This window comes from Kwoniella shandongensis, chromosome 9 (genome assembly GCF_008629635.2).
Source record: "Kwoniella shandongensis chromosome 9, complete sequence".
Lineage (NCBI taxonomy): Eukaryota > Fungi > Basidiomycota > Tremellomycetes > Tremellales > Cryptococcaceae > Kwoniella > Kwoniella shandongensis.
In genome coordinates, this window is record NC_089295.1 from 1,188,431 (window position 1) to 1,204,131 (window position 15,701).

Genomic DNA, 15,701 nt, shown 5'->3' on the forward strand with positions numbered 1-15,701 from the left:
TTTCGTTCCCATTCCCATACCCACAAATCTCTCGTAGCTCAGAACTGTACGAAGCGATGTAAGTACGCGTGAGCGTGCCTCGTGTTGGTTGAAATTCGGGTAAACGACGAGAGTCTTGTGAATTCTTCAGAGTTCCTAATTCTCCCAACAGAAGAATCCCGTAAAGTACCACCTGAAGTTAACCGAGCATCACATCACATTTAGTCTTGTTTCAAAAGGGGTAAAGGTGCGGGAGAGAGAAGTTCACGTCACGTCACACACCAGGCCTGGTCTTCGTTTCGAACACCGGGGTAACGTGTGGTGCTCCATTCCATACCATACCATACCATACCATGTGCGAACGTACCGTATCTGATATCATGGTTACGTCTTTGGCGATATCGTTATGGGATCTATCGTTATCAATCCGTTGCTTAATCAACAGTCACCGTCCTCCGTGCCGTGATCCCGTCCACCGATTCCGTCGGCACCTCCAACAGAGGTATGTACTCCTCCGTGCAGTGTCGTGTCGTGTGGAGCGATGCAATTGTGCGTGCGTTCCGTTCAATGTGCACTCTTTCCAAAGCCACCAGATCTCTTTCACCTACACTTCAAAGTGAAAATAGCTCGAACATGTGTGAAAGTACAAGTACGTTGATAATTCACATGCACATTTACGTATTAAACCAGTCAGTGAGTGACTTACGTACTGGTTCAATTGAACACTCGTATTCCGGTAAACCTTCGGGATAAGTATACAAACGGTAGTTACGTAGCTGTACCTCGTCTTCCCGTACCTCATCTTCCGTGAGGTGTATGTTCAGCGCGAATCTTGTCACATCGATGATCAGCGCGACGGTCGATCCTTACGGCGCGACTGATTATCTTGCAGTTGTACCGACGGACAGAGGATAGATCCGGCCATGGCACGGTATATCTCATCGACTTACATCCAGATCCAGCGCAGTCTTCTTTCTGCGCAATCAGCTATCCGATCAGCTTCACAAGTGATACATGGATTATCGGTGCTTCGTCAGCAGTAGTCATCCTACGGTGTACTAGAAAATGGTGAATGAATGCAGACGGATTGATCAGAAGGCTGTCGACGCAGTTGGGATTGCACGTAGCTAACAGGCAATTGAACCTGATATTTCGTGTTGTCCTGGGGATGCTTCAAGGATTAGATCCCCGCCATAACATCCTGTCGTCGGTGATAGAACATCCGACTGCGAGCAATGCACTGCCAATGACACAGTACAACTTGTCCTCAATACGTGGGCTGGCTAAATAGGATAGTAGTACCAACCAGGATCCATTGGTTGGCTAAAACATAATCACTGTCATGCTTTTATGGCAGAGCGACCGGGAAAGTCACGGTCTATCATTTGCCTTTGGCTATCTTGAGGCAATAGCAAGATCGTTTTCATAGGCTTGGTGTGCTGCTCTCTTTCATGGAGGTGCCACTCTATAAGGCTGCCACTCAAAGAGGAGAACGACAGTGAGACAAGAGGCGTTAGGGAAGATTGAGCACAGACCATCCTCACGCCACAGTTCATCAAGCACAGACCACCGAACACCTCTTCGTCACCAGAAGTGACTGTCGCAGGGAACATGTTATCCCCAAGGCCTGGACGAAAGAAGCTTCTCAGATGTCACGGTGGCGCTGGTATGAGCACAGTTCGAGAGATGTTGGTTGATCAGTGGATTGCCTTGTCGACCAACCGTGGCTTAAAGCTTATCGAACCAAATAAGACTTGGCATTTGTTCCTTCTTTGCGCAGTAGGTGTTCACATCTCAGTAAACCTTCCATTGGTATTCGAAGGGAGTACAGAACTGATGGCCTTCATGACTCCGCTCTTCGCGGGGTATCGGTGAGATCGAATGCACAGTCAAGGTGAATCGGCATCCCATCCAAACTTGACCGCACATATCGGACTTGTCCCGGTTTATTCTTACAGTGTACAGTATAACCAAGCTCATTATGGGACCAATGATGTATGAGGGATATCGGCTTTACGGACGTTGAACGATCGATGATCGATAATCGATAATCGAACAGATGTAACATCCTCTTCTACTCTACACCGGGCATACGGGCAAGAACGAAAAAGAAGCAAGAAAGCACGGGGGTGGCAATGTTCTACAGTATGTACAAGAGAAAAACGATCAAAGCGATAGAAGACGCCGGACACCATGTGCGATGCGCAGAACGCACAGTTCTTATCTTCGTCATTCATTGTCCATGATTTCGGGTAACGCTGCACAGCATGGAAGGTTGAAACGCTTGATCGACGTTGATGAAGATGTTTCAGAGTGACAAAGTGGAAAGTGGCACACGGACGATTGGGATTCAGGTTCGATAATTGTGTGTGAGTCTGTGTCTGTGTGAACGAGTGAGTGTATATGTTTGAGTGGTACTGTATGCTACACATCGTATACTGTATACTGGCTTGTCTATCTATGTGTATGCATACAAATTGTGTACGAGAGTACACCAACATGCATGATTGACTTCGGGCATCAGAAATGTTTGAGGGAAAGTCCAAACAGCACATCACATCAGGTCCCAATCAAGCAAGTGAGGCTCGAGCTTTCGGAATTCCCACAACCTCATGTTCTTTCACATACATCGACCAATGCTCAGATCCCCAACAAGCACGGGGGGAGTTGAATGTGTCCGTGTACTCTCACTCATACCTTGTATCTTTACATTCCCTTGTGTCAGACACACACTTTCATCATGTCTGTCACGCTTGCTCGCTATAACCTCCTTGACTTGGTCAAAGCGTCCAAGCTCATGAGGAAGAACCCAAAAGTCGAGGAGGAATATTTCACCTCCCCCTCGTCATAGTCCTGAACGATCGAAACGAAGGAGAAGAATAACTACGATCATGGTTCGGGGTTCCGCTCTTCCAGTCTTCTTCTGACAGACTAAAGGTGTACACCGATATCAACGCCGATACATATAACGGACAGACACATGCTCTATAGACAGTCCCCAATTCACCTCACTGAGTTCGCTTACCGGTCGACGGATCGAATTGACATCGCTACGCACACACACCACACACGACATTGGCAAGGACACGGATACCCATCAACTTAATCGGCAGAAGTTCTCGATCATCAACCTTCAAACACCCTCCTTTGGTCACGCTTGCATCGTGTTATTGCCGTCACCATCCTTCGGTCGCTCCATCACTCACCCTATTCTACCAAAATCTTCGTCCACACAATCTTGTCTCCCCAACAACTAGGACTCGAACGATTGGGCGGAGTGGAAGACTTCGTATAAGATAGGTCGCGATTGCCCCTCCTCTCCTGCTCTTTTGTTCGTTCGATCAATCACCCTCCCCCTCTCCTTATCTGTCTCTTTACATACCCCTACCTCTCGATCAAGAAAAGTACAAAACGGAGAAAACTTCCGATACAACAGAAGAAAAAGGCAGAGGACATTGACCCTGTAAGTAACACTGTATCGAATACACATCGAAATCAACCACCACACATAGATAAGTTACCCCTGTCATTGTGTAAATTTCTGTCCTTATCACCTTCGCCCACGCTCCCTCTTTGACTCTCTGCTTCTCTCCCTTATCGTTTATACTCATCAACACAAGCTGATTGTTTTTGTATGTAAACGTTATCAGAAGCATAGCCGCCACCACCGCCGCCACCCCCCTTCGTGTGCTTCAGGTGCGAGAGGGAGTGTAAGTGCACATAATCGGGAGACCGGTCTGCCTCCTTCTTGTAATTCTGCCTCTCCTTTCCTGCTGTGAGTAGTATCACTTCTCGCATCGCCTCAGCATGGGAATATGCATGCTGACACACAATCACCTCCTGCTGTTCCGGTTCTTTCCCTATCATCCGTGATCGACCCGATCCAAACTTCTGGTCGACCACAACCCCTCTTCTTCACCCACACGACTTTCACCCTTCCGTCCTCTCCTCCTGCCTTCCCTCGAAATCCATCACCAGTCACTCAACGAATCAATTAATCGGCTGGTTCAAAGGCACGATCGACAGCCTGTGCGATACCCAAACAGCGTTTCAAATATATTCCCATCAACACATCGCTCTCGGGCAGTCCGTACTCCCACAAACCAAAAATACCTTTGACAGAACCGCTGAGGGCCCATCTGACAAGATAGAAAACGGATAAAGTTGACATCGTGAGTATGATAGTTCGTCAACCACCCTTCTTCCCTCCATCACACGTCATCTCATCAGTGACCCAAACAGACTCCGAGGACATTCATCGCCTCCGCCACCTTCGTGTCTATTCTGCTCCTCGCCGGTCGCACACGCTCGGTGATCTAAGTCGGCAATCCTAACGCGACCGCCCCTCTGGAACCATATCTTGGTGATTCCCAAAGCTTCAATAACGTTGACAGAAGGTCGCTTACCACCACTTGCTGTTCGTCGTACTTCTTCATTCGCGATTCCAGCTTTCCGATCGATCACTCAATCGTAGCATCAGTCGATCTATCTCCATCAGATTCCAGTCTATATAAAGCAGCTCATCTGTGAGTCGTTCTTTTAGAAGATACCCACAGATCGCCACATCGACTTACATCATCACTACTCATAGATCGAACGCTGATCGCTCGATAACGTTAATTATCTCGTACAAAAGCGCAGGATTACCCGGTCACCCCTGCAATATCACCAGACGTGAGTCACCAATTACCGATCACTCCCGTTGTGTTTTTGCGTTCGTGAGTAGGATTGGTTGAGCTTGGATTGGCTTTATGGCGCTCGACAAGGTTTCATCTCTTGGCAGCACATCGCCTCGCTCGGTGATCAAGTACGGTCGGAGGAGCGAGTTGGTCATCAACCAACTTGGGTCGCCTCATCACCACAGCTTGCTGTTCGCCTTGCCGTTTCCTTCCTTACTCCAATTCCATCAGGATGTCCCAACCAATTTCTACACTACCCGCACTTTTTATCTAATATCGTAACGGTTCATGGTGATCGGCGGTCTGGAAAAAGAATGGATCACTTCACCATACGATATTACATTCCGTCCCATTCCTTATTCCTCATTTTAAACTTTGACTTTGGACCGTAATAATCATATTAATTGTGCTTGTGGTGCGGTAAGTGCGGTGATTGGGTCCAAGAACCTTATCGCGGAAAAGGGTCTTAGGGCCGCTTTTCCGTTTTCTTTTTGTGGATTGATTTGGATTGGACTATTCATCCGTCTCCAAAGTGATGCCGTGATATCGCCAGAGTCTAATGGCGAGCCTAGCCAGCTCTATTTCCGTTTCTCCGTGGGTGGGTTGAACGCCGAGCTTGACCGGTCACCTACACCAACCACAACGCCCGGGCTCGTGCTGTGGCGGAGGGATTGGGACGGGGATCTTGTGGAGCAAACCATATGGCCATGGGGATCTATCTTCCCACCGACGGCTATATGGCGATGGTGTGACGGAGGCATGGCGATCAAGCCGCCACTTGAACTCTGACGGGATTCCTATCTGTCATGTCGATCCCTTTATCGAGGAGAACGTAAAACCCTCAATTGCGGGGCTACTTGTGTTTCTCCCTCGGAGCGAACGCGTTGTTGGGAGATACTAGATCCTGCGCCACCGTATTGCTTATTTCTTGGTTCTGCCCTGAATCACCCAGAGTTATCTCGGCTGGACTGTCCAGAATCCTGTGAACTGTAACTCTGTCAAGATTTCGCTGACCGGCACATGAACACGCAGTTGTAAGCGATAACCCTCGAGAGGCGACTCCACAGGAATTTGGAACAGCGATCTGAAGACAGTCGTCATATCCAAGGCGACCAGGAATCCGAACGCGAATCATTATCCGACTGCTCGGAGCCATTACTGCTACCATTACAAGGTACAATCAACGCATATCATTTGCGCTAAAAGGTGAGTGTTAGATTCGGTGGAGTTCAGTTGTCCGAGCGATCTTTTTTGGTTACGTGTGGCTTTAGTCTGTGAAGAGATTGTGTGATTATCCGTTCCTTCGAGCCCGTTGTGTGTTACACGAAAGGGGGATGGTGTCTTGCGTGCATTCTGTACGTATTGACTTGACCAAAAACCGTACTTTCCGGGAGACTGATCGAGAATCTTGACCACGGGTTGAGCCTGTGGTTGAGATTCCATGGAAACTCAATCGGTCGGCTCGGAAAAGGCGGACGAACGAAATCCCTGTTACTCACTTTTGGCGCGTTTGTGACAAAAGTTACGAGTAAGGTGAGATGTAACGCCCGGAGGGTTTATGTGCGTGACAAAAAGTTTGGGTGAAATTATTAGGTGATTATGGCAGATGGGATGGAGGGGATATAGCACTTTGGTTCGCACCAAGTCTAGCTTTGTTCCCTGAAGCTTCCAGCCAGAGCCTCAGCCTCAGCCTCAGCCTAGAGCCTGCGTCAACTGTAAATTCTCATCTTTCCCCTTTATTTCATTCCCTATCGTCAGCCTTATTTTTGACGTTAGATCATCACAATAACCCTTGCATTCCTTTTATCCTTTGCTATGCGAACGCCAGGGCATTATCGCACACACCATTACCACCACCACCACCACCACCACGGAATCTCGGTGCTTTTCTCGCATCGTGGTGCGGTGTGATGTGTAGGATGCGAGTTCTAGCATTTAGACATGGTGTAAATCTTGCTTCACGACGTGACGTGACTGTGACTGTGACTGGAAACTAGGACGGCCCGTTTGTTACTCCCTCCCACCCACCCACCCATCCTACTCACAAACGATCACCTCGTTATTCCTTTGGCGTTGCACCTTTTTCCTGTCCGGTCCACCGTCCCCCTTCACCCACCCTCGGAATCGTTTAATCTCAGGTCGGCTTGGTACCCATTTTACCTTTAAAGATACGTGCTAGTAAACCTCATCTCGCCCCACCCATCCTAACTCTGTCTCCTCAATTGAATACTCTTTCATATAACGATCGTTTGGTGACGACGAGTCTTTGACAGCCTCTACTCTTCTTGTGGACTTTACTTTCTCTCTTTACTACCTCTCACTCTCTCTTGTCTTGTGTGTCTTTTTATCTCGCTGGGCATTTGTCGAAACGATCTTCTATCCACCAAGCGAATGAACACGAACTCACGTATTGGTTTCTGCTCCCTTCACTCAACCTCACCGCTACTACCATAGCTTCTACGAACAACCAACCAATCAGCTCGCCCGTCTCGCCTCGTCCATCATTCGACATCATTCAAAACGCCCTTGACGCAAACACATTGACAACGGCCCGCCTCGTCCACACTATCACATCCATCACTCTTGCCACGAAATTGTAATCTCGCCCGGATCACTCGTCATATCGTACCTGTTCTCGCCACGACACGACTCAAACGGCCCTCATTGAAATCGCTACCCGAACAACACCTCGTCTCGGATATCCTACATAAAGTTCGACTGACACCCTACCCTCTGTCGATCTCCCATTCCTCACATCAATTTTCCGGTTCCGCAACATTAACACCACTACCCGAGCAGGTCTCATCCTTCCCTTTGCAAACTTTTCATCGTCATAGTCTCTATCACCGGTCCTTCATCAGCATCCTTATCAACTTGATCTTCTATCTCTTTCACATCTATCATCATGCCCGCCGCACCTGCTGTCAAACCCGCTCGGTCGTCAATCTACGGTTGGACCAAGAAGCGATCTGTATCCCCTTCCAGCTCTTCCTCATCCCAACCCAAGCCCAAGATGGCTGCTCAGTCTCAACAACATTACCAACAACATCCTCAGCCCTCTATGCCTGCGCCTCGGAGACCGGAGGAGAGCCCGTACTTTGAGGAGGACTACAGAGAGGAGATCGTTGCCTACATGCACAACATGGACGTGAGTACAATGCTGTGACTTGCCTTGTCCAAGCCTAGGTCACTGACTCGTATGACAGAACTGCACCCTCGCTTCCGCCGAGCTCATGGACATGCAACCAGAACTCCAATGGTTCATGCGCCCTTACCTCATCGACTTCCTCGTCGAGGTCCACCAGCAGTTCCGTCTTCGACCCGAAGTCCTCTACCTCGCTATGAACATCGTTGACCGATACGTTTCCAAGCGTGTCGTCTACAAGAAGCACTACCAACTCGTTGGCTGTGCTGCTCTTTGGATCGCTGCCAAGTTCGAGGACGGTAAGGACAAGGTCCCTCTTGTCCGAGAGTTGGCCGAGATGTGCTGCAAGGCCTACGATGAGAGCGCGTTCATCCAGATGGAAGGTCACGTCTTGTCTACCATCGGTTGGTGCATTGGTCACCCTTCAGCCGAGGCTTGGTTGAGAATCAACACCAACGGTTCAAGCTACGAAGACCCCAAGGTCCAAAACATGGCTCGATTCCTCATGGAGATCACACTCTTCCACCGAGAGTTTGTCGGTATCCAGTCCTCCTTCATCGCTGCTGGTGCCCTCACCCTCGCTCGATTCATCTGCGGAAAGTCTCGCAAGCACGACGCGCGCTCCGAGGGTGTTGCCGTTCGAATTGCCTACGCTATCGACAAGCACTTTGCTGAGAAGCTCGAGAACGTCTCCGAGATTGTCATCAGGAAGTACGCCCCCACCTACTACGGCCGAGCTTCCACCATCTGCCGAGAGTGGTACCTTTCCGGTCGACGATTCTCCTTCACTCCTGAAGCACCCGCTACACCTGTCTCAGCTGGTCTTCCCACTCCCGGGTTGGCTCCTTCCGGTTCCGGCGGCTGGCCTTCCAAACGCGGCTCTTGGGCTTCTGGTTCTCCCGGTGGATCCATCTCTTGCGCGTCATCCGAAGCTGGCGACGATGCTCCTCTCACACCGATCACTCCCGTCCACACTCACGTTGTCGACCCCTTCTCTCTCGCATCAAAGGAGAACATCGCACCCGGTGTCTACGGCAGCAACTCGTCTGCCTCATTATCAAAAGAATCCGTCTCGAGCGTCTCCATCACAACCAACGCGAAACAAATACCGCAAGCCGTCTACGCTGCTGCTCAACGACCTGTTCTTCACGCGCTTCCATCGGTCGGCGACTTGGCTCTACCCAACCGAACGATGAGACGGTTAAGCAACTAAGTTTGCTTAGCTGTTTGTTCTCTTGCGACTCTATTTCTCTCCGGCATATTTTCTTCGTTCTTCTCGATCGCTCCAGCATGTTCATCATCGGCAACCCATCATAGCATACACACCATTGACCATACACATATCCCTCCCAACCACATATATACATATTCATACACATCTTCCACATTTTAGTACATTTCTTTTTTCTTGTTTCTACGGATTTTTCTTACATCGTTATATATGTGTTGAATAGATACAGATACAGATACAGAAACAGTACCCCAACTCATAGATATTGTTGATTTACCCGGCAAGCCTTGGATTCATTTATAACGATTTACGACGAACGGATTTCCTCTGGGCACAATACGATACCATATATATATATCTTGTGTAGCGAGGTCCAAGCGACACGAATGCATCATCACATGCTTATGACTGGTTATGGTGCATGGAAGCAAGGGATGCTCAAGCTATTGTACTTGAACGATGAGCTTTGAAGATGGAGTGCCACTACTTGCCCATGCACTATACGAGCCGATTTGGGGACTCGGTCGAAATTGCATTCAACCCACATGCGAGCAGTACGAGCCACTTTTCGGTACAGAAGAGTCCCTCTGTATGTGACATCTCATTCCCACCATTACACCAAAGTATAAGGGTTCACATTCACATCCACACTTGCGTTCAGCGTTCGCTTCAAAGAGATGTTCGCGTAAAGTGACACCGAAGGGAGTGTGGTGTGTGAGTACGAGTAGTATTCCTGTACAAGTAAGGGTTACTACCTCCCTCACCCGCCCTAATGGCAGTTACGAGGCGTTCGGCTACGGCTACGGCTACATTTCGTGACGTGGCGCAAGTCTGACAAAACGTGACTGTTACACATTCACATCCACATTCACATTCGCAGCTGGGGTTGGGCGAGGCGGGAAGTGTTCCATTGGACATTCCTCGACCAACCAACCAATGCGAACGTCAATTTTCGTACTACATCGGTCGGTTGGTTGTACGCTACTACTTACTACTACTAATGATTCGGGGTCGACTAAGGGTATGTCCATACGACACCCACTACTCGAATTTTGAGGATAGGATAGGTGCGTCCTTTCGGCAAATGATAAACGGCACACTGCACACGGCACGATAGATAAGGGTTCCCCCCCGTGCTTCACTTCAGAACTCCGTTTTTTCGTACCTGAGCAGCATAAATCGAACCCGTAGTCGTAGTCGTAGTCGTAGTCATTCCTACTTTACTAGTCCCATCTTAATTGTGCGTGTGTGAAAGAATCTCTCCACCTCAATCGAGATCGACCCTTGACCCTATTGTCTCACACTGTACGCCGTACGTCGCAGTCAAGTTGGTTGGTAGTAGTCTCCGTCTTGTCATCTGGCTTTGCTTAGGAGTCGTCAATCGTCAATCGCCTTACTTGTATGGTATGGAAGAACACGCAGCGAGCACTTGATTTCGGGATGAATGATGGGATCTGTGATTGAGGGTGAAGTGCGTACACGTACATCGTACATGGCTCACGTACGACACGGAACGGACGGTACGGACCAACTTTCCACAAATATGCATCCGAGATATACGACATGGGATGTTTCTCCAAAATAGATACTGTATCTGTGCAACGTACCGTACCGTACTCATACCGTAATTGCGCATGTAATCTTCACATTCAACCCTCGCCCTCAACCTCGGCGTGACTGTGCAATTGTGCAAGGAAGCAATGGTACCCTTACTAAAAATGGATGGGTTAGAGAGATGGACGTATATGTACATGTGGGCGACGAGGTACGTCCCGACACTCGGAGTACTCGGAGTGCAGTAATGATTCTACAACATTTATTCTCATGAGAATACGGTACGAGTACAATTGAATTTTGACCTTGCGAAATTCAGAATTCTCAGAAATCAGATAACTACGTTCTCACGTTCGTCCGAGACGCGATAAGATGTAATCAGTCTCAGCCACGGTCCGACTACTTCAACTACCATACTATCAAAGTAAGTGGTCGATAGTTGTAGACCCAAACTGTATTGGACCATACCATAGTACCGTACTACCGTAGTACAGCAGTACGGCAGTACATAAAAATGATTTACCTTTCTGCGGAGACCTGCCGAACAAGTTGAAAGTGGTAGGTAGTAGACGCTATATTAGTGCCTACCAGAATGAATACCGTGACAGACCTCTGTTTCACAATTAGGAAACGGTGTGAACCAAACTATCGAACTTGTATAGTATAGCAGATTGAGAAACGCCACCACTACGACCAAGAGACTAGATAGCATCAACGCTTACCAAAGTCAGTATCGTGTCGTGCCCGCGGTATGTCAAGTCAATCAGTCAATTTGGTTGTTGACGCGTTTGTAACTTGTCTGAAAAAAGACGTGATTGTGCTCATCATATCGGGTATACACACTATTCTGGTCTGCCTTCACTTCATACTACCCGTACTGCACAACATTATTGTACTAGTCGATTGACTCCGTAAATACACTAATTTGACTCTGGCAGTGATGAACGATACCACCGTCGGTACACTACTTTCATATGACAATATCGGCGCAGTCCGTCCTTCACCCCTTCCCTTGTATTGGTCGTTTGGCACGAACCATCTCAGAATGTTGGAAGGCGCTGACTTTGACCAGAGCGTCTAAATGTCCGATACGGACACGGACACGGACACGATCTGCGGTGACAAGTACTCCATATTTAGGACAGGAACGTCCCGATCGGTGCGTGGTGCGTGGTGTCGGTCAAATAGCATGAGGTACACCGCGCACCGCGCACGGAGGTTTGACATTGGCTGCACCTCTGTTCCTCTGTTCCTCGTCATGACCGTGCGGGTGCGAAATCTCAACTCGTCCAATACTATCCACTGCAGAACGAAATTGCTGCGAAACACACCACTCGGACACCTTGTATTTAACAAACCGTGAATGCAGATGTACACGAACACGAACACGAAACCGAGTACGGAACTGGACTTTCACTAGATCACCATTTAACGCCAGTCTCACGCACCAACGCTACAGCTCTGGGATAAGTCGGCATATCAAAAGAACGTTGCATCACATTACTAGAACTACGAATGAAAAGAAAGTCCATATCTACGTCGTTCGTTATTCGTATTCGTTCCATACTCGTACTCGTGCTCGTACCCAATCTATATATAATCCGCAAATCATCTCGTGTACGGTGATTCATTTCGTCAATCATGCTTCTGATGTGAAAGCATGTCATCTAATCCGTGTTTCCTTCCTGTCGACCCTAATTCTGACGAGTGAGAAGCTTATCCAATCTGAACCGGGTGATATCTCTGTTCTCTAGGCCAACCTGGCTGACCTCCTTCTGGCGCAGGATACGAATGTCCATCATCCGACCCATCATCTCGGTATGGTGTACCGGTACCTGAAGTATTACCAGACAGACCGTAGGCGCTTCCTGATCTCATGGGTGTTCTCGAAGCAAGGTCGGCCGTAGCGATAGTGTTAACACTCTGCGTTCGTGAGTGTGCCCAGGGCGCAGCAGAACCGGAAGCGTGGGGACCTTGCAAAGGTTCAGTGGCGTGAGAGTCGAATGCTGCCATGGGGTATGATCCAGCAGCAGCTTCTTTGTATTCTACAAATAGCACAACCACAATCAGCTCGTGCATTCTTGTCCGTCGAACTCGCAGGAAGACTCACCACTACCGCCAACACCATCGTTCCACCCTTGTCCAGCAGGTCGGTTGTTGTACCACCCCTTCTCAGTAGCAGCAGCCTTTGACTTCTTCCTCCTGAGGCAGAAGAATGCCAGTAATCCCGCAAGGATAACAGCGACACCAGCTCCGACACCGGCTCCAATACCAGCCTTAGCACCGGTGCTCAAGGTGCTCTGACTCGCGAGGTTGTTGTTCGCTCCGGTGATGGCAGTGTCGGTAGCTTTGCCGGCACTGGCAGTAGTTTGTTGTTGACTTCCAGCGTTAGTCGTACTGTTGGGGGTGACAGCAGCAGCGATGACTTTCTGGTGCTTCTTCTTGATAATGTCGGCTCCCTTCTCCGCGATACCGTAAGAAGACGCCATGAGGTGCGCAGACAACTGGAGGGGCATGATCGAAGCGTCAATGACTCGCAGGTTCGCAGTGCCGTAAACGGTCAGAGTGGTGTCGACAACACCACCAGAGTCCTTGGGCAACATCGAACATGTTCCGAGAGGGTGATACTCGGTTCCACAATTCGTCTTGGTGTAGGTGGCCAAGGCGTCGTCGACAACGGTCGCACCGGGGAACTGCTCCGTGATCATGACCTGGTTGAGCGGACTAGCAGCAGCAAGACGACGAGCGAAGGCCGATCCGTAACCCATGATATCGATGTCGTAGCCGACACCAAAGTAGTCGGGGTTGATAAGCGGCTCCTCGAAAGCATTGGTCGAGGCGATCATGATGGTTCCTCTGGAGAATGGATGTTGGAGAGCGACCTGGATACCCAGTTGGTTGCCACCTTTTCCGAGCAAGGTGAGAATAATCTCAAGCTGGCCAACGTCAGAGGTAAGCCATTCTTGCTGAATCTTGTATTGAGCCTTGAGACCGGTTGCGACATTGGCTGGTAGGTTTTGCCAAGAGGTGACTTGGGTCACTTGTTGATCGATCTGGCTGTTGACGGTGGTGGCGTAGCTGGCAGCTTCAGTGTCCGAGGTAATGTCTGCCATGCTGGGGTCTGCAGCGATGAAAAACATTAGCTAGTGTACACGTCCTTTCGCCGAAGATCAAGACACTCACAACCGACAGCCTCATTGATGTAAGTCCACATTCCCGTGCGGGATTGCTTGTACTTAGCCAATTCGCTTTGTTGGAGGTCGGTCGAAGCACTCAGGTTGTTCCAGGTCAACGTGCCCTCACTACGAATGAGCCAAGACAATGAAAGATCAGCTACTCCCGTCTCCAACGGAGGGGTTTGAGCAATACGTACGGAGTAGTCCAGTACATGGAGTATGAAACGTGATCCTGGAGGTTGTATCCTACGGGCAAGTCGACCTTGGAGGCGATACCGAGGTTGGAGAGGATGTCTTTGGGTCCGATACCTGACAATTGCAAGATCTGAGGGGATCCGACGGTTCCACCACTGCACGAACAAAATTGTGGTCAGTCACTCGCCCCACTAATCTTTAGGTTCAGTGGAATCGCTGAAACTTACGCAAGGATCACCTCCAAGTTGGCTTGAACGGAATAACTCTCAGCTTGAGCGTTGGCTTGGAACTTGAGGCCTGAAGCGATAACGTTACCGCTGGCATCGGTGGACCCGTTGAATATGATGCCCGTCACTTGTTGACCGGTGAGGATGACGAGGTTGGACCTTGGAGGTAAGGGGTCGATGTAGCCAGCTTTTGAGTCGGAACGGGTCTGGTTCGAGGAGTTCAGGGTGGAGGTGGAGAGGGTCGCACCTCGAGTGGAACCTGATGCAGTATCTTGTGCAGGAAGACCGAGTGAGTTCCACGCGCTGTGAACGTTGTGTCAGCCTCACTTCGGGTTGCGCAGATGATCCAGGACAGTGACTTAGAAGAAAAGAAGGAAACCGGGAGATAGAGGTATATGGAAGGGATACTCACGGAATCCACTTGGCATTCTCGTCATAGATGTACTGTGAATAACCAGCTTGGATAGGACCATCCGTACCGTGCGCAGAAGCGTTGACCACCATCCCCAATTTCTGCAAGACATCGTCTGGAGGTGCGGTGAAATTCTCGGCCTTCTTGATGTACTTGTTGACTTCGTTCCAGTCCCATGTTTCCTCAGCATTTGGGTTGAGTGCTGCGCGAGAAGAAATGAGATATCAGCATCGATTCCCTGGCCTTGAGCTGTCGCGATACCCCTCCTCTCACGCCCAACAGTGCTATACGACTAAGGAAATCACTCACTAGCCCAAGCGTCATACTCGATCGAACTACCCCTTCCAAAGAACAGACCGTTGATAGCACCTGATCCACCGAGACCCTTTCCTCTTGGCCAATGGTAAGAGATGTTGAGGGAGTCGGACTGGGGAAGCGAAAGTCGATCAGTATGGTGTTTTGACAGACGTAGGTGTGTTTGACGAGATGAGATGGACAACGCAGTCAAGAGTGACTTGGGAAGGAAGGAAGGAAGAGCAAAGAGCTCCCTCTGTAGAAAAGTAGGATGGGGGAACACAGTGAAGGGGTTAAGAACACCACTTACTTGCGGAGTCGTCGTATAAGCCCAATCGTACGCTGACCCTGTTAACGAGTTCAAGTAACTGTATCCTATAATTCCAAAGACATCATACATCAGAATCAGCTCCACCCTTATCGGTCCACAGTGTTTCCAAACTCACCTGGAATATCAATCTTGTCCTCTACATCCGTTCCATCACCTCCTGCTTCTATACACAAAACCGTGACATTACTCCATTCGCTCAACCTCGCAGCCAATGTCAAACCTGCGACTCCTCCACCTGCAATGACGAAATCGAATGACATGCCATTGACGGATGAAGCGTCGTTTGTGATTGATCGTTTTAGTGCACGACGATGGGGGTTGTTGAGGTTATGCGAGTGATGAGGTCGGGGTTTGGGCTCAGCTCGTACGAGATCGAGCGAGAGGAGGGGAAGGAGCAGGGTGAGGGATGATAGGGAAAACATTTTGCGAACTGCAATTGCGATTGCGATTGCGTGCAAGGAATGGATGGTGTAAGGGG

At 49.3% G+C, this 15,701-nt stretch overlaps 2 protein-coding genes across 2 annotated transcripts; one reads left to right on the forward strand and one right to left on the reverse strand.

Moving 5' to 3' along the window:
* Window positions 1-7,563: 7,563 nt before the first annotated feature.
* CI109_105350 (uncharacterized protein) lies at window positions 7,564-9,016 on the forward strand (the record flags this gene model as incomplete). The annotated part of the gene is made up of 2 exons (XM_032008054.1): window positions 7,564-7,806; window positions 7,865-9,016. 2 exons carry the CDS (start codon window positions 7,564-7,566, stop codon window positions 9,014-9,016), a joined length of 1,395 nt encoding a protein of 464 aa, XP_031857656.1.
* A 3,288-nt stretch (window positions 9,017-12,304) lies between these two features.
* CI109_105351 (uncharacterized protein) lies at window positions 12,305-15,645 on the reverse strand (the record flags this gene model as incomplete). Its single annotated transcript, XM_032008055.1, has 9 exons — window positions 12,305-12,633; window positions 12,699-13,709; window positions 13,772-13,890; window positions 13,962-14,114; window positions 14,187-14,489; window positions 14,599-14,800; window positions 14,908-15,025; window positions 15,203-15,267; window positions 15,339-15,645. 9 exons carry the CDS (start codon window positions 15,643-15,645, stop codon window positions 12,305-12,307), a joined length of 2,607 nt encoding a protein of 868 aa, XP_031857657.1.
* Window positions 15,646-15,701: the final 56 nt, after the last annotated feature.